We start from the raw sequence: 17,705 nt of genomic DNA, 5'->3' as shown, positions 1-17,705 counted from the left end.
GCGTTTGCGCTATAATAATTTTTGTATTCGTGTGTGTGTATGTATGTATGTATGTTTATTTTTTGTCCGCGTGTATTAATATTTAAAAAAAAAAAGAAAAAAAAATCGCGACTCGCAAATCTCTAATAACGGAAGACTAAAAACTGTCGATCTCTTCAAAACGGAAGAGGGTAATATTTTTTTGTCGTAGATTATTACCGACACGATTTTTATTTTATTTTTCCGGTCTTACTACAAACGAACGATACTATCATACACGATTCGGATGTGACGTAATGTTTCGAACGATATATGAATTATTCGATCTCGTTTCAAGATTTTTTGTTTTTCTTTTTTGTTCTTTCTTTGTTTTCTTTTTTTTCTTTATTATTATTATTATTATTATTATTATTACTATTTTTATTTCTAATATCTTTTAACGATTAAAAATTCCGACATCTTTTTTTTTCGGCCAAACCGATAGAAATAATATTAAACGTTCGATAAGATTCAAAATGCACGCACATGAGATCTACGATGGTTCGCAAAAAAAAAAAAAAAAGGGATATTACTATTGTTGTTGTCATCGTCCAAAGTTAAAAAAAAAAAAAAAAAGGAGAGAAAGAAAAAGGAAAAAGATGGTGCTGGTTACTAACTTATTATCGGATATTACTAATGGGAATCGTCAAAAAAAAAAAAAAAAAAAAAAAAAAAAAAAAAAAAAAAAAAAAAAAAAAAAAAAAAAAAAAAAAAAATTCATTTTTACTTCATTCTTTTCTTCTTCTATTTTTTTAGTTAATAATATCGAAAACAAAATTTAATATCCATTTTCTCAAAGGTGAATTAATGATCATAATCATAATCATAATCATAATCATAATCATAATAATAATAATTCATAATAATAATAATAATAATAATAATAATAATAATAATAATAATAATAATAATAATAATAATAATAATAATAATAATAATAATAATAATAATAATAATACGACAAATGCAAACACACGCAAGCGAATCTAACTGATGAAAACGATCATATCGTGTTCTTGCATTTCGTGACGTCCTATTGTCTCTAATTGTCGTTATCGTATTTAAAAAAAAAAATCCACAATATCTCATTTTATATATATATATATATATATATATATATATATATATATATATATCTTTTTTGCTAAAACAATCATCGACTCGAATCGAATTTTAAATCTTACATTTCATATTACCACGAGATATCTAACTATTGGATCGGCCAATAAGTTGATGTCAAAATTTTTAATGATATAAACTGGGCTAAAAGTCCACCAATTAGGTGATATTAAAAATCAATTGATTTTTATCGATCTTAATCGATCTCCTGGATTAATTCACTTTGAAATTGTAAAATAATGGATTTCTAGACTCTTAGTATCACATTCTAAAAAGAAGAAAGAAAAATTAGTCCTAAAAAAAAAAAAAAAAAAAAAAAAAAGAAAGTAATCAACTTTTGGTTCCTAATCACGGAATTAAAAATTCCGAAATTATTTCTTGGACGAGCCAATACAAGCCTAAAGTATATATTAGCCAGTTGGCGAGTAACGTGACCGATTATATTCTATTCTTCTATTCTTTTCCCTCTCGTTTTTTCCACAAAAAAGAAAAAAAAAAAAAAAAAAAAAGGAAAAATTGGTTTTCTTTTTTAAATAAAAATCTTCGATATACATAAGTAATATCTTAAAGAAAAGATTAAGGATATTACTATTTTATTATGTCGTCAATGTGTCATCGTCGCCGTATCCAGTACCGGAACCAGAGTAAATATGTAGTAAATATTTTTAGACATAAGCAACTTCTATAGAAAGGCTTACTCTATTTTTTTTTTGTTTTTTCATCTTTATATATATATATAAAAAAAAAACGTACGCTTGTTCAATGTATTGTTAGCACCTATGCTTGTGATCGCATGCTAATGATCTTCGCATCTCTTTTTGCACCCTCGTTGCTCCCCTCTCACGCTTCCTATCTCTTTGCAATCTATCTATTTTAGAGGGGAGCAAAAAAGGAAGATAAAAAATAGAATAAAATATGAACAACAAATTTGTATCTATGTGTGTAATAAGACTATATTGTCAGTTAAATCGAAAAAAAACAAAAGAAGTCAGATTATGACTTCGTTCGACATTTGTATCGATAATTTTAACGAAAAAAAAAAAAAAAACGTTAGGGTTTTAGAAAAAAAAAACAAAAAACAATCAGAAATTTAATTAAAAATTAATCAATTAAATTAATAAATTTAATCTAATATATTCTTCAAAAATTTTTAAGATAATTTTTCTATTCTATCGTTAAAATATGTTATGTTTAGTTTTCTTTACATGTTATATTTTAATTTTCATTACGTACGTTCCTACAATTCAACTTTATAATTAAAATCGTCTGCGCAGAAAACTGTACGCACAGAGAGACAAATTAACTTTTTCCGTCTCACTTCATCGGTTGTCCCTTTTCGTCCTATTTATGAGGGACTGACAATACAATCTTATTACGCATACGAAGATATCAGTAGATCTTTATGGTATATTTGCACTTTTTCTCTCTCTTTTTTTTTTCTTTTTTCTTTTTTCTTGCACGTTATTTATCACCGGCAATATAACACAACTAACAAGTAATAAAGTAATTAGATCGATCTCTAAGATCGATCGTTTGAATTTCGAGAGTTTATTATTCGAACAAACGATTGGCACGAGTTACGTAAATATTATGCACGTATTTTGTATATTAGATATATGTTTCTCTACACATGCATGTTATATATGTGTTAAAAATATCTCTAAAGATTGCTCTCTTCTTTTTCTTTAATCTCACATATATATGTATGTATGTATACATGTAATAATGTACGGTGTATTGGCATAGTAAAATCATAGTACGAGGTCGATCAAAAAAAAAAAAAAAAAAAAAAAAAAGAAATATATATATATACACACACACACATGCAATAAAACGTATTACTTGCTCGAGCACGTCATACGTGAGTATCTCAGTGTGTGCATAAATAAAAGGAGCATGGCCAAAAAAAAAAAAAAAAATTAAAAAAAAAATAAAAAAAAAAAAATAAGCGGTTGACGGTCACGTTGTTTGGAACTTGGACTAATATTATCAGAAAAGGATTTATATTCCCTTCTAACCAATCACAAGCCACTCTCTTGGTCACGTGCTCTCAATTTCACTTTCCTTATTGGTTGAGTGATCCCATAATATTTCTTTTCTTTTCCTTTGAATTTTCACATATATCAGATGAATAATTCTTCATCTACCTTTGTTTTCTTCTTTTTCTATTTCTATTTCCTTTGTTTTGTTTTGATTTGTTTGGTTTTTATTTTTTTAATGCACTATATATACATATGTATATCACACTTGGTAGTACACATATCGCATTTCTTTATTGCACGTTATTCTTAATAATAATCTTTCTTTATTTTTCTTATGTATGTAAAATCTTTATTATTTTTTGCACGATCATTATGTTTCAATTGCGTATGGTGAAAGGAAGATTTAAAAAAAAAAAAAAAAAAAATGAAGAAGGAAGTAAAAAAAGTAGTTTTTTGTTTGAACGGGATAAATCACAATGCAGCATGTTTCTTTCCTTTTTTCTTACTTTCTTTGTTTCTTCAGCATTTATTATTTCTTTTATTGTCTCTTTCTTTTTTATTATCTTCTAATGAGTTCTTTTTTTCCGCCATTACTTTTTTCATTTTCGACAAGTTCGAGTTTTCTTTTTCGTTTCCTTTTTGGATTAAAAAAAAAAAAAAAAAAAAAAGAAAATATAAGAAACAACGCCATTTTGCTTCGATCGGTTAAAGAATCGGAATACAAATTATCGAAGCAAAATGGTATTGCGCAAAAATTCTTTTTCTAAAAATTCCTATTTGTTTCGCAATTGATATTATAATAATTTAAAATATGATATTGAAATTACTAAACTGTACTTGATAAGATCTAAACTTATGACGCATTATATCTCAACAACTGTAACATCATAAAATGATATTAACCTAACTTTGGATTTGAAATATCGAATTTCGTAGATGTATCACGGTTGAACTTAATTCACAAGTACAAAAAAAAAAGACGAATAATGATACTCGTGAAAGAAATGCGATGTAAGTTTACATAAGAAAACAAAAGAAAAAGATCTATCTTGATGGTACGGTGATAGAAATTTCTACGATCATGATAACGCGAATTAGACGAAATTATTATTTTTTGCAAGTTTTAATTTTGTTCCCTTTTGTCGTTTTTTATCGCAATCGAAATAAAACGAATAATCATTATTTACTCACCAAAGAAGAGAAATTCATTCGTTGGCTCCTCTTCTAACAAAAAAAAAAATGATCTTCAAACGTGCATACCAATTTATTCGTGAAAAATTTTCTGATGTCACAAATGGAAAGAAAAAAAAAAAAAAATCACAACGTATTTTTATTCACTACGCGACAACGATAAAACTCGTTCACACACTTGTCACATTGAAAAGTGAAAAGGAAAAGGGGAAAAGAAAAAAAGAACTAGGTTAGTCGAAATAACGGATAAAAGAAATAATTAATCCCGGAAAAAATCGTATTTCCAGAGGACAACAACTTTCGTCTCGGATCAAACGGATTCGAGAAAAAGTGAGAGAGCTGCGGGGCTGGGTCCGTAACGGCCCGTTCGGTCGAGTTTACACGTGCCAAAACGATCGCAAACCAAAAACAAACAAATAAACAAAATAAACAAAAAAAAAAGAAAAGTTCCAAACAACGACGATGCGAGAAAAAGATTGCGAGAACTGTTGTCCGCACACGTTTTGAAAAGACGTTGTTTCGCGCGCGATAACCAGGTGCGAGAAAAAGAGAGAGAGAGAGTGAGAGGAAAAAACAAAAAACAATCAAGCAAGCAAGCAAACGACGAGAGCGACCTCTTGCTAAGCGTGGCTCGGCCAATCATCGATCGAATTCACTCTCCACCCCCCGCCATTATCAAATCTGCCCATCCAATCACTTTAACCGATAATCCTAAAATCGAACCAATCGTAATCCCTCATTCCATCACGTATAAAAAAATTTAACGTTATGCCGCGCGCATTACGATTTTTTTCGTTGCAAATCCCAACAGGAGGATTAGACGAGCAATTCGCAACGTCATCTAATCAAGATCGCATGGATTCTGGATCTCGTGGCATTTTCAACGACGAGGCATGGTCCATTATCATTAGTATGTTAACGATGATCATAGCGAGGTTCATCATCGCAACATAAATCAAATGTTGTACAACGAAGGAATGTTTCAAGGTCGAAGGAAGAAGAAAAAAGGAAATACAATATGTATTGTATTACGATAAGGATTCTCCGGTAAATCCATTCGACGGAGTATCATCGTGTGTATAATATGTGTGTTTGAAGAATTTCTCATGAGTCCAAACACGTCGAAGAAAATATGTGGAAAGTGAAAGAGGAAAGAAGAAGAAGAAAAGGAAGAAGAAGAAAAGGAAGAAGAAGAAAAAGAAGAGGAAGAGAAGAAGAAAGACTAGAAGAATAAGAAGGCCTTTCGTGTTCTCGATATTTAAAATGATTGTGTCGTCCCTGGTTTCATGGCTCGAAACGAACGTTCCCGCGCTTTTTTATTTCTCTTTTTTTTTCTTTTCTCTTTTTTTTTTTTTTTTTTGAGATGTTTCTATCATATTCTCTCTCATCGTCAACCTACGATTGGCTATCGTTAGTGGTTAGAATACGGTGACTCCGCTGTGCGTCAAAGCTTCTTCTCTATTGGACGATATCCGCGAAATAGAGAGAAAGAAAAAGAAAGAGTGAGAGAGAGAGAGAGAGAGAGAAAAGTTGGGTGCAAGCTACCAATGAAGTGACGTCTTGAATAGAAATTTTTTTTTCTCTCTCTCTTTCTCTCTCTCTCTCTAGCTAATTAGTTCACAAGAGTCGTACAGACGGTATGTATGTATATGTAATAAGTAGTCGTACGAATTTGATCACAAATAAAGAAAAATAAATAAATAAATAAATGAATAAATAAATAAATAAATAAATAAATAATCCGAACGATAGAAAATTAACGGTTGAGCGATCGTTGTTGCACGCGTTTATCCGCGTTTGAACGATTAGTATGAGATTCTCAATGTAATTGGATTAAATCGAATGCAAAATGAAAAAAAAAAAGAAAGAAAAGAAAAAAGTAAAAGAAACAGAAAGTAATAACAATAATTTTTGAATTTTTCCCGCGTGTTCGAACGATGATCGTAAAAATGTAAGAATATAAAATGTAATAATGTTACATCGATTATCAATTGTCACGATACTTTTGACGTGGCGGGGTGGGGTGGAACAATTTAATAAATTAAAATTGACGTTTAATTTGCGCGCGCATTATGAATTTGAAAAAATAAATCTCTAGACTATCGCTCAGCCATCGTGTGCATTCGGATATTTTGGAATGTAAGCCTATTTTTAAAAATAAGTTTTAAAGTAATGTTCATTCATCATCTCGATCGATTGACGTATTAATCGAATTATAAGGATTTAAAAAAAAAAAAAAAAACAAAAAGAAAAAAGAAAGAAAGAAAGAAAGAAAAAATCCAATGTTAAAAGTTTACATAGGAAATGTGATGCGATGTATTATTTTTAGATTTAAGCGTTAGGAAAATGATATGACCTTTCAATTTTATTAAGTATAACGTCTTTATATTCATACTTTTACGAGTATTTTTTCCAAAGTATACTTTAATGTTTTCTCTTTTTCCTTTTTTTTTCTTTCTTTCTTTCTTTCTTTTTTTTTTTTTTTTCCTCTAAATGAATATCAAATCACATAATCGAAATTGAGATTGAAAGTTATACCGTTTTATGAAGGAACTAAGCTAATTTAATATAAAAATGTTATATATAATAGATTCGAAAGGAATTCTCGTATTGATATGAATATTATTAAATTACGCAATCCAATGTTTTGGCTGGACCCTTCACACTGCCTATTTATTGATTTTGTATATTTCTGGGGTAAAGACTTTAAAATAACATAGGCACTATTCATTTGGGTCTAGAACATTGTTAGCATTTCGCACAAATTTCAAAATGTATTTCTTATTTAAAAAAAAGGAAAAAAAAAAAGAAGAAAAAGAAAAGAAAAGAAAGATGAAAAAAGAATGCAACAAAACATTGCAATGGGGCAACTATTAAAGAAATGCTAAGATTGTTTCATAACCGACAATATGATATTGTCCAAATATTTGTTATATAGAAAGTTATGATGTTACATGAGTGTTATAGAATTTTAAATTATATACAAATTACATGTTAATTGTTTGAAAATATGAAAAAATGGCATAATGTAATTTAAAGAGAGAAAAAAAAGGCAGTATGCAGTGTAGATGATAAGTTTACAAAAAAAAAGAAAAAAAAAAAAAAGAAAAAAGAAAAAAAATAAGAAAGAAAAGAAAGAAAAAAAAGAACACAATAATTACTTCATATTTACGAAATGAATTTATTCACAAACAAATATTCATACAAAAAAAACATCTGCTATAGTACTCATGTCACAACTATTAATTTACAATTATGTTAAAAAAATTGTTATTTTGCAAGTGCCTTAAAAAATATTTTTGTAATGTATACATTTGATATCTACAAAAAGAAATCATATTTTTGTAACGCATACATCTCATACCTATATCTTCTTCGATGCATTAAAAAATGCAGCTTTATTTTTTCATGTAAATTGAACTATTACAAAGAATTTCATTTTTAAAATATAAAGTTTTTTATTTTTTCTCTTTTTTTTTCTAATTTTTTTTTTTTTCTTTTTTACTTTTTATTCTAAAACATTTATTTCCTTATAATAAATGCTTCCATATCGTCAATACATTTACATTAATTTCATCTGGAAAATATTTCATTATAATAAAAGTATATACAAGAACCAAATACGTTTTATGGTTTTTCGAAAATATTAGGGTGCATCGATCAAATATCAATTTTTATATAGTTAAAAACTTTGTAGTATTATTTTAAATTAACACTGAATGAAACAATTATGATGACAGACTATATTTGACCATATGTATTATATAAAATATTTATATATTATTCAAATCGATAATTTTTTTCAACCAATATGCATTTTTTCTTATAACTCAATAAGTCTCAAAGTAGTTTGATTGTGTAAGTGTTTTACCAGTACTTAAGTATTAAGAATTGCTTAATGTGTATCAGAATACACTATGAATGGCCCTGTACTATGATCAGTATTTTTTAAATAATATATTTGCTAATTAGTTTTAGAAATTAATTTTTTCATATTAAAATAACAGCATATTATTATTCCCTATTATGTTTTGATACATAAAAATTTATTGTAAACATAGTACAAGGCCGTTTTTGTGTTGATTATAATGTTGGGGTATTAATGATTCACTTTGAAACTTGCCACATAGCTGTGTTTCACTCCAACTAACAAAATCTCCATTGTAATATAATTTCCATTATCATAAAGTAAACATTATAATAAAATACATGTATATTTTACCTAGCATAATGATTCCACTTATTATATAATATATTTTTTAATTTCGTTAATTATAAAGTACATAATTATTTTCGTTCAATTTTAATTAGATGTTTATCTAAAACTGGTTTATATGTCAGAATTTTCCCATAACTCTTCAATAATTTTTTCCAAAAGCATAATATATCTTTCATTCTTAATTTATGCCATATAAAATCTCTTCCGCGATTTGCAATTTTTCCCGATAAAATATCATTGTCAATTGCAAATTGTATGAGTTCTCTGAAAACAAATGTAAACGTTAATTAAATTACAATATATATATATATAATAATATATAATATAATTTCAGGATAATATAAGTAATAGTATTTAAGTACTTATTTTATATTAAGAAATTATTTTTAATCTGCTCAAAATATGTTATGAGATTACCATATCTTACTTTAAATCAGTTTGGCTGGCATCCTTAGGTACAGGAATAAAATGAATCCATGGTTTCATAGCATCATAATAAAATTCTGTCCATTCATCGCCAACATGGAAAACTAAGGATCGACACAGGAACAAATGTTTATATCGAAATGAAGCTGCAACTCCTCGATAGTTAAATAAATACTTATATGCACAATGAGATTCTAATGGAACTTCAGAAGCTGGTGGTGCATGTAATGTATCCTAAAGATTAAAAATTCATATATAAAGATAGAACTTAAATGTAAATTATCAAACAAAAAAAAAGGAAAAAGTAAAAGTAACTCACTTCATCTGATTTCCATGCTTGATTCTTTGTATACTGTGCGTCAACTAAGTTTGGATTTTTACGGCTCAATAATATTAAATTATCGCGTTCAGAGCTAGTTCTAGAGCCACGAAAAAATACTTTCTCTTTTTTCTTATTCCATGGTATATTATCGCTAGCTTTATTTAATAATTCACGGTGTTGATCCCACCGTCCAAGACCACGAGGATATAAAGATATAGCAGGTCCTCCTTCCCAAAATGCCCATGCTGGATACATAATATCATAATATTGTGGTGTCTATAAATATTGTGTAATGTGCTGAATTTGGACACCAATTAAAATGATATCGAATTGAATGAGTTTTTTTTCTTTTCTTTCTTTTTCTTTTCTTTTCTTTTCTTTTTTTTTTTTTCTTTTTTTATTTCTTTTCTTTTAAACGACGTTTTTTCCTTTTTTTTTCTTTTTTTTTTTTTTTTTTTTTTTTTAGATAAAAATAAAATTTGGAAAATATGTTCCAAGCTTATATTAATTTGTATATATTACCTTGCTGAAAGAAAATACAGGTAGAGGTTTTCCAAAATGCTTATTTGATTGAGGATAATCTCTAGTATTAACAACTAAATCCATGTCAGTTAAGTTATGAATTATTTTCAAAAGAAAATGTTCTATACCAGCGCATCTTGATGGAAACATACAATCTTTCTCTCTGTAAAGCTTTCCTCCTATTATTTGATAAAATGTACCTCTAAAAAAAAAAGAAAAAAAAAAAAAAAGAAAATACAAAAATATTGTGTATCAGTTAAAAAAATTAATAAATAGCAAAATAGTAATGTGTCTGTCAATGTTCAATAGAGCATACATACCTGGTCTTTGCTATATCAATCAATTCTTTACTTATACCATTTTTCTTAAATGGCTTTAAATCTCTAATTATCATATCCTTAAAACATTCACATCTTGTAGCATTGCATTCGATGTAATTCCTTTCAGCATTATGAATAGCTTCAATATATTTTTCATATTTTTCAATTGAAGCTATAAAAAAAAAAAAAAAAAAATTATATATATATACATATATTACAATACAAATCCAATAATCATTATTTTCCTATAGTACGCACTAAAGAATATATATATATATATATATATATATATATATATATATTTTTTTTTTTATCTTTAACACAAAGAACACAACATATAAATAAAATAAAATAAAATAAATACCTTTCGTATATTTATAACCTTCATCTCTTTCCTCACAATTTTCTGCATCATTAACTTTGCAGTATCGTTCGACACAGTGTCCTTTTAAAAAAATGATTAATAAAACAATAAAACTTAAGCACTTCATTCATACGCCGTAGTTTCAATTTTTATATATACCAAATAAAAAAGTAACTTCCAATTGTTTATATACTATGTAAACCTTTGTAAAACTTTCTTATTAAATATCAGCACTAATTGTACAATATTATATATGCACAATAGAATTAACCAATCATTTTTAATGCAATGTATTTATTTTTTGATTATTTGTTACTCGAAAAATGATCATAAAATTGATTGATTATAATCGTTAATATCTAACATCGTTTAAATTTTCTAAGCTCAACGGTTGCCTAATACTTCTGTTTGCTTCTCCACATAGATTCTATACTCATACTTAGAAAAAAAAAGGGGGGAAAAAAAAGAAAAAAAAAAAAAAAAAGAAAGAAAAAGAAATCAGAACTATACCTTCTTATACAGAGTTATTCTACGATTCAATAAAAAAGTATTATTAAGAAAAGAAATATGAGAAAAAATGGAATAACCGCCTGTTAAAATTTACAAGTCAATTAAGTTATGTCAATATTACTATCTTTACTAAAAAAAAAAAAAAAAAAAAAAATAAAAAAAAAAAAAAAAAATAAAAAAAGAGAGAGAAAAAGAAAAATGATATTTACAACAAGAATTGTTTATAATACTTACATCATACTTGGCTATCTTTAAAACTTCAAGAAGACATCTGGTGAAAGTTTCATAATACTCTTTCAATTGATTATCTCGATAAACTGGTTCGAATCTTTAAACATTGTTTCGTTATCAACGGTTTACATAGTAGAGATAAAATCGTAAGTGATAATACCTTATTTTAAATGTCATTATGTAATAAGAAAGTTTATAACATTTTCTAAATTATTATATTGTTAACTTATTATAATTTGCAATAATATTGATTGATATTTATCTTATAATTGCAGCTAACCTATAAAAATTTACTTTGAAAATGGCTGCCAACAATTTGAAAAAAGTAACGCATTGTATTTTTGATATGGACGGGTTATTGTTAGGTATAGTATCTATCCATCCATTTATTATTACATATATAACTATAGAAATATTAGATAGTTAAATTTTTAATTCCATTTTATTTTTTATAATTCAATTGTATTAAAGAGAATTTTTACCATAGACATACTTTATTGTTTTTAAAAAAAGAAATATATAATAAATCATCATTAATAAATACAATGTATGTTACAAAATATCTTTTTATTAATGTTTAGATACAGAGGTTTTGTACTCCAAAGTTTTCAATCAAATTTCTCAAAAATATGGTAAAGAATATACTTGGGAACATAAAATAAAGATTATGGGATTTAAGTCTAATGAATCTGCAAATGCCATTGTCGATATGTTAGAATTACCAATTAGTGGATCAGAATTTGAAAATCAGCTTGCAGCTATATATGCTGACGTTTTTCCAAAGTGTAATTTAATGCCAGGTATATATTAATATATTTAAAAAATCACTCATGTTACAAATTTATATTAACATTTGACATAGTTTGTAAAATAATATCTTTATATATTGTAAAGAAATATCATGTATTTATGTAGGTGCAGAGCGTCTTTTAAAGCATCTGAAAAATAATAATATTCCAATTGCACTTGCAACAAGTTCTGCTAAAACAACTGGTGACATAAAAACGCAAAGATGGGAGCACATTTTTGATATGTTTCATCATAAAGTTTATGGTGGTACAGATCCAGAGGTGAAAAAAGGAAAACCACATCCTGATATATTTTTAATAGCTGCCCAACGGTTTCCTGATAAGCCTGAACCTTCAAAGGTCTTTAAGTTTATAACTTTGTTTAATATAATATTAAAGTTATATTAAAAAATATAACTTGATATGATATTGCAGTGCCTAGTATTTGAAGATTCTCCAAATGGAGTAGAAGCTGCTATTGCTGCAGGAATGCAAGTTGTAATGGTGCCGGATCCTTTGTTGGATAAAAAATACCTTGAAAATGCAACAATCGTATTGAAAAGCCTTGATGATTTTCGTCCAGAACTATTTGGTTTACCACCGTATTAATTAAACAAAAACAATTTCAGTAGCCATAAATTTTTCTAAACATAATTCTAAATCGATTTTAACGAATAAGGGCATATTAGAAAGGTCAAAATTTATTACAGAAAACTAATTTCTAAGAATTTCGATAAATGATTAAGTTCTCATTTAAATGTACAAGTATTTCTTTCTTTTTTTAACAAATGTAATACTTTTTTTAAAATTGGACAATTATCTCGTGTGTCAATGTTTTATATTTTGAATGAATCCTTATTCATAAAGATCGATTTATAATTATCCTTAGGAGAATTAGGTAATTATACTGTAAATCATTGCAATGTGCTGCATAGATTTATCATGTGGTTATGCTTGTGTCACACTTTGTGTTACACTATGCCACTTCAAAAAATAAGCATATCTGATATTCGGTAAATGGTTTAATTAATATTTATTGTTATTTTAAAAAAATTAATAAACTATAGATTTTGAATAAAATTAAAAAAAGATTTAGATATATATATATATATAATTAATTAATTTATAAACAATGATTTTAGACAATGTATATTTTTATATACCTTTTGTTTTTTGCATAGGACGAACTTTACGCCCATAAATACTCCAATGGTTATTTATCTGTTTTACTACTAGCATTTAGTTGTTACTTTATTATTATCTGAAAGATAACAGTCATGATACTTATGCCAAAGTTATGCAATGTTTCAAATGAAGATTCGAAGATAACAGGTACTTTATATAAATTATTACTGATTTATTATTACAGATATTATTTTATGTTTATATTATATTGTGTTCAAAAGGATTATCTTATTACTAAAAAAAAAGTATTATGTTTTCTAGTTTATATAAATGTTATTTGGTAAAAAAAAAAAGCCATATATTGCTTATCCATTTAGTTGCTATACTGTTTAATGAAAAAGTATTGTTGCATTACATATCCATATATATATATATATATATGTAATTCTATCTATAAATTATATGTCCTTACAATTATAAGATATATATTGTGATTTCAAGTCAGATAATTTGTTAAATGTTAAATGTTAAATGTCTAATGTTTGATGTCAGCTAAGCTTTTTAATTCACGATAAAAATGAAAAGAGCACAGTATATGTACACAAGCATACATACCCATACGATAAATCAAGAGAAGGGATAAATGTTCTCCCTTTTAACGCGCTTCTAGTACATTTTTTTCCACGTTCGTCGCTGATTTATACATAATTCAAGCGAGGGAGGTGATGAACAGCCTTTTGAAACATAGTCTAATATAATTGTAAAAAGTAGAATATATATATATATATGTGAAAATCTGCAGGCAGATTTTCTATAGGATCAATTTAAACAATTAGACAAATCTTTTTTCCCTCCAAAATCTACTAAAAATGATATATTAAAAAAAAAAATATATATATATATATTTTTTCTTAATTAGTTCAAATAAAAGTTATAACAATTATGACAACATAAAGAAAAAAAAGGAAAAACGAATAATTAAAATCATATCCTGCCATATATTTAGAGACTTTTTTAGTTGATTAAGTTCATTATATGTAAATTCATTATCTATATGTTATGTATAGATTTTTCAAATATCATATACATACGCATGATAGATTTTATATTTTGTAATTTTTACATTGTCATTATTGATTATATACATGTCTAGTGTATATATTATTAAATTCCTGTTAAAATTGTTCCTATAAATTAAAAATAATTATTTTGAATTTTTGCTTTTTTAATTTATATACTAATTTATATTATAACTATTTTATTTGATAACTAAGCAATTATGATACATATCTATATTACAAAGTAGAGTACATTCATGGTTTTGAGGATACAAGTTGTTTGAGCCTCTCAAGAATTTCTTCAGACTTTAAGCCATTCAAAGATACATTTCGTTCTACGCCATATTCTGAAATATTGTAATATATATAACAGATTATTATAACAAAAATATAATATATTGTCTGTCAAGAATTTCTTGAATTTTCATTATATTTTATTATTAAAATACAATATCAAATATTTATTTTTCAATATTATTTTAATTATAATCTTAACAATATTGCAAGATTTATGTAATAGTAATATAATAAAATTAATACTATAAAATATAACTTACCATAACGTGCATATAGTTTTGGTTCAATTAAAGAACATTCCCGAATTAAAATTGGAATTTTTGGATTACTTTTTTTAATAGTAACATACTTCTGTTTTATGAAGTCTCTGAAGACAAATTTAAAAACAATTAGGTTAGAGTTGTAATCATACAGTTGTATCATTACTAAATCTTCTTAACTTTAATATTTCCTTTTTTTATTACGTGCAACATTTATTTACCTAACTCCTTCGCTTGACTTTGACGTCTGACATAGAAGAATTCGCAATTCCTTTAAATGCGATCCAAACTTAATCGCGGCCATCTTTGAATTGCTCTCTTCAGTTACTACTTATGTCATACGATTATTATGTTACCAAAAAAATAATAGTTCAATGTACTTTTCTAAATTTAAATTTATATTTTCTAAAATTATCTACCTAATTATATAAGGTTATTAGTTTGAATAATATATACAAAATTGTGAATAGATTAAAACCCGCGAAAAAAATCATAGATTCAAAATTTAAAAAACAATGTTAATCAGGTGATATATATACACATTCATATATATATATATATATATATATATATATATATATATATATATATATATATACTATTTTGTCATAATTTAAATATTATGTATGTATAATGGAATAGAAATGTTAATATTTATGAATTAGTATGTAAAATAGGTTTATTCTGTTAATTCTGTATGTAGTGACACTGTATGACATATTCTTGAAGACTATAATGACATTACAAATTACCTTCATAAACTAAATCTTATATATCCTTAACCAACGTTTCTTTCATAAAATGTAATAAATCGTTTCACTGAAACTACTACCATTTTTAATTTATCTATCCATCAGGTTTATATCAGATATACTGTATAGAAGCATTGATACAGAAATGCATAGCTACATTATATACATATACATCCACATTTTACTTAATTTTAAATATAGTATTTGACATTAGAGCTTTCTTGGCAACAATTTTGCTTTATATTAATATCCAAATTTTTAATAAATAATAATTAATCTGACTAATAAGTAAATTCAGTAATTATTTTTGTATATGTATATTATATCTACAATATCAAAAGTATCTATATATCTAAACAAGTGTCAGAATAAATTTGAAATTTAATCAAATAAATTATATTCATTATGTAATCATTTTAAATATAAAAATGACTATAGACAGGTGTCAATGTAAACAAATATGTGCCAAGGAAACTTATTACCATCAATATATATCAACATAGGACACGTACTTTTTATGAGACAAAATAATTATTGAGATCTGCTTGTAAATTGATATATATATATATATGCGCATGTATATACATATATACATATATATGCATATATACATACATATATATAAAATGCCTAAAATATTTTTAATAGGAATTAATTACTATAATTAAAATCAATGACATCCAAATAATGAACATTACAGAAAGAAATATCTTTTACTTTTTTACAATGTTAAGTTAAATGCTAAAAATTGAGTATGCTATTTCTATAGAACATTGTGTATAGTTAGTTGATGATAAGAAAGGACCAAGATTCTTTTATGCTATCTGTATGATTAAAGCAAAAAAGCTTTTCATATTTTAATAGTTTATTTACAAAAAAAAAAAAAAAAAAAAAAAAAAAAAATATATATATAATAAAAAACCCAGGAAATACAGCAATTAAAAGAGATATATCATATCTGTTACTATAATTTTCATGAATAATCTATATGTTATACAAATGTCTGAATTACAATACATTATATCTTTTTCGTATTTCCATTTTATGGAACATTACGCAAATTTATTTTGTTTTAATCATCCTAAGGTTCATTGTTTATTTTATTATTGTGTTAACACAATATAAATATAACAATAAATTAATAGATCTCCATATTAAAAAAATTTATGATGTTGATATATTATGAAAACAATTGCAATAAAAATGCATTACACATTAGTTAGTAATTTTGTACTAACATTTGGAAGTAGTAAATATTTGGTTACAATTGTTCAATTAGATGGAGATATATATGTAGATGAAATTTTCTATCTCACAAGGTCAACAAATCCAGTTCTAAAAAATAGAATTTGTAAGTCTTGGACATAAGATAATACTCCCACTTCTATAAAATTATTATCTATATACTAGTATTTACATTAAATCACCTAAACGTTAGGCAAATTATTGTATATCTAATATCTCATATTTTTCTATAAAATTGGAGGCAAAGTAAAAATTACAGCCATATTTGCCCCACAGTTCCAGTTTCATATTCTAACATGGTATGAACAAATTGTACGACTTATATATATATAGATTATTTAATATATTTACATTATTATTATCATATAATTTAACATTCTTTTTTTTTCTTTTTTTATTTGTTAAGGGCTAAGATAATTTTTTTTCCTTTTTTTCTTTTTTTTTTTTTTTTTGATATAAGAAAATGCTGAATGTGTTTTGTTTTTGCACCTTTATGTTAAAAAAGTGGAAATATCAGTATGTAAAATAGTTAAAATATATGTAGCTAAAATATGTGTGACTTTTCGTCATTGTATGTACAAGTGGCAAGTTTATGTTGTTTAAATTTTTTTTAATTCACTGTATAATTATATACATTTTCTTTTAAAAAGTATTCCATAATTTACTATATTCTTTATCTTTTTTCTTTTTTCTTTTTTTTTCTTTTTTTTTTTTTTTCTTTTTTAATGTACAACAGCTTCGTGTAGTAGACAAGAAAAAGAATCTGTCTCTTTCTTATTTTTATCTACATATTTTTGTACCTATAGTATCTAATATATCTTCTATCCAGTTAAAAAGATTAAGATTTATCATTCTTACATTGAAAAAAAAAAATAAAAAATAAAACAGGAAAGAAACAAAAAAAACAAAAAAAAAAAAAAAATTAAAACAGTCAAAATATACACGACTTACTTTTA

General features: G+C 25.6%; 4 protein-coding genes across 9 annotated transcripts in view; 2 read left to right on the top strand and 2 right to left on the bottom strand.

Annotated features, from left to right (window-relative positions):
- LOC124432304 (matrix metalloproteinase-14) overlaps positions 1 to 8,536 on the top strand; it is a 41,420-nt gene extending 32,884 nt beyond the window's left edge. For 2 of the 4 annotated variants that reach the window (XM_046981128.1, XM_046981131.1), the window contains exon 10: positions 5,122 to 8,536. In XM_046981128.1, the coding sequence (XP_046837084.1) occupies positions 5,122 to 5,264 (143 nt within the window). In that variant the 3' untranslated portion in view covers positions 5,265 to 8,536. Of the gene's footprint in view, positions 1 to 4,597; positions 4,827 to 5,121 lie in introns of those variants that run through there. The other 2 variants (XM_046981129.1, XM_046981132.1) reach the window with 1 other exon arrangement.
- LOC124432305 (O-glucosyltransferase rumi homolog) lies at positions 7,380 to 11,362 on the bottom strand. 3 transcript variants are annotated; one of them, XM_046981134.1, is made up of 7 exons: positions 11,228 to 11,362; positions 10,484 to 10,564; positions 10,120 to 10,291; positions 9,800 to 10,001; positions 9,275 to 9,553; positions 8,957 to 9,189; positions 7,380 to 8,793 (listed from the first exon to the last, which is right to left on the bottom strand). In XM_046981134.1, the coding sequence occupies exons 3-7, from the start codon at positions 10,191 to 10,193 to the stop codon at positions 8,598 to 8,600; spliced, it is 984 nt and encodes a 327-aa protein (XP_046837090.1). In that variant the 5' UTR covers positions 10,194 to 10,291; positions 10,484 to 10,564; positions 11,228 to 11,362; the 3' UTR covers positions 7,380 to 8,597. The 3 variants fall into 3 exon arrangements, with proteins under 3 accessions (XP_046837090.1, XP_046837091.1, XP_046837089.1); XM_046981135.1 differs by lacking the exon at positions 11,228 to 11,362 and adding an exon at positions 10,643 to 10,954; XM_046981133.1 differs by lacking the exon at positions 11,228 to 11,362 and having other exon boundaries at positions 10,484 to 10,958.
- LOC124432306 (pseudouridine-5'-phosphatase) lies at positions 11,231 to 13,966 on the top strand. Its single transcript, XM_046981136.1, has 5 exons — positions 11,231 to 11,370; positions 11,500 to 11,589; positions 11,806 to 12,024; positions 12,140 to 12,372; positions 12,448 to 13,966. The coding sequence occupies exons 2-5, from the start codon at positions 11,526 to 11,528 to the stop codon at positions 12,619 to 12,621; spliced, it is 690 nt and encodes a 229-aa protein (XP_046837092.1). The 5' UTR covers positions 11,231 to 11,370; positions 11,500 to 11,525; the 3' UTR covers positions 12,622 to 13,966.
- Positions 13,967 to 14,378: 412 nt separating this feature from the next.
- LOC124432307 (NADH dehydrogenase [ubiquinone] 1 alpha subcomplex subunit 2) lies at positions 14,379 to 15,123 on the bottom strand. Its single transcript, XM_046981137.1, has 3 exons — positions 14,974 to 15,123; positions 14,753 to 14,859; positions 14,379 to 14,542 (listed from the first exon to the last, which is right to left on the bottom strand). Exons 1-3 carry the CDS (start codon positions 15,054 to 15,056, stop codon positions 14,451 to 14,453), a joined length of 282 nt encoding a protein of 93 aa, XP_046837093.1. The 5' UTR covers positions 15,057 to 15,123; the 3' UTR covers positions 14,379 to 14,450.
- Between the last annotated feature and the right edge of the window lie 2,582 nt (positions 15,124 to 17,705).

The sequence above is a fragment of the Vespa crabro genome, chromosome 24 (genome assembly GCF_910589235.1).
Source record: "Vespa crabro chromosome 24, iyVesCrab1.2, whole genome shotgun sequence".
NCBI classification, from domain to species: Eukaryota; Metazoa; Arthropoda; class Insecta; order Hymenoptera; family Vespidae; genus Vespa; species Vespa crabro.
This window is presented reverse-complemented; position numbering and strand designations above follow the sequence as displayed.

Excerpts from the sequence above, each read along its gene's own strand:
- LOC124432305 (XM_046981133.1), bottom strand. The coding sequence starts at position 10,610 with ATGAAGTGCTTAAGTTTTATTGTTTTATTAATCATTTTTTTAAAAGGA. Across the intron at positions 9,554-9,799 it reads CTGTATTTTCTTTCAGCAAG|ACACCACAATATTATGATAT; the intron begins GTAATATATACA and ends CAATATTTATAG. Across the intron at positions 9,190-9,274 it reads AAGCATGGAAATCAGATGAA|GATACATTACATGCACCACC; the intron begins GTGAGTTACTTT and ends TTTAATCTTTAG.
- LOC124432307 (XM_046981137.1), bottom strand. The coding sequence starts at position 15,056 with ATGGCCGCGATTAAGTTTGGATCGCATTTAAAGGAATTGCGAATTCTT. Across the intron at positions 14,860-14,973 it reads AAGTCAAGCGAAGGAGTTAG|AGACTTCATAAAACAGAAGT; the intron begins GTAAATAAATGT and ends ATTTGTCTTCAG. Across the intron at positions 14,543-14,752 it reads AAAACTATATGCACGTTATG|AATATGGCGTAGAACGAAAT; the intron begins GTAAGTTATATT and ends ACAATATTTCAG.
- LOC124432306 (XM_046981136.1), top strand. The coding sequence starts at position 11,526 with ATGGCTGCCAACAATTTGAAAAAAGTAACGCATTGTATTTTTGATATG. Across the intron at positions 12,025-12,139 it reads AAAGTGTAATTTAATGCCAG|GTGCAGAGCGTCTTTTAAAG; the intron begins GTATATATTAAT and ends GTATTTATGTAG. Across the intron at positions 12,373-12,447 it reads ATAAGCCTGAACCTTCAAAG|TGCCTAGTATTTGAAGATTC; the intron begins GTCTTTAAGTTT and ends ATGATATTGCAG.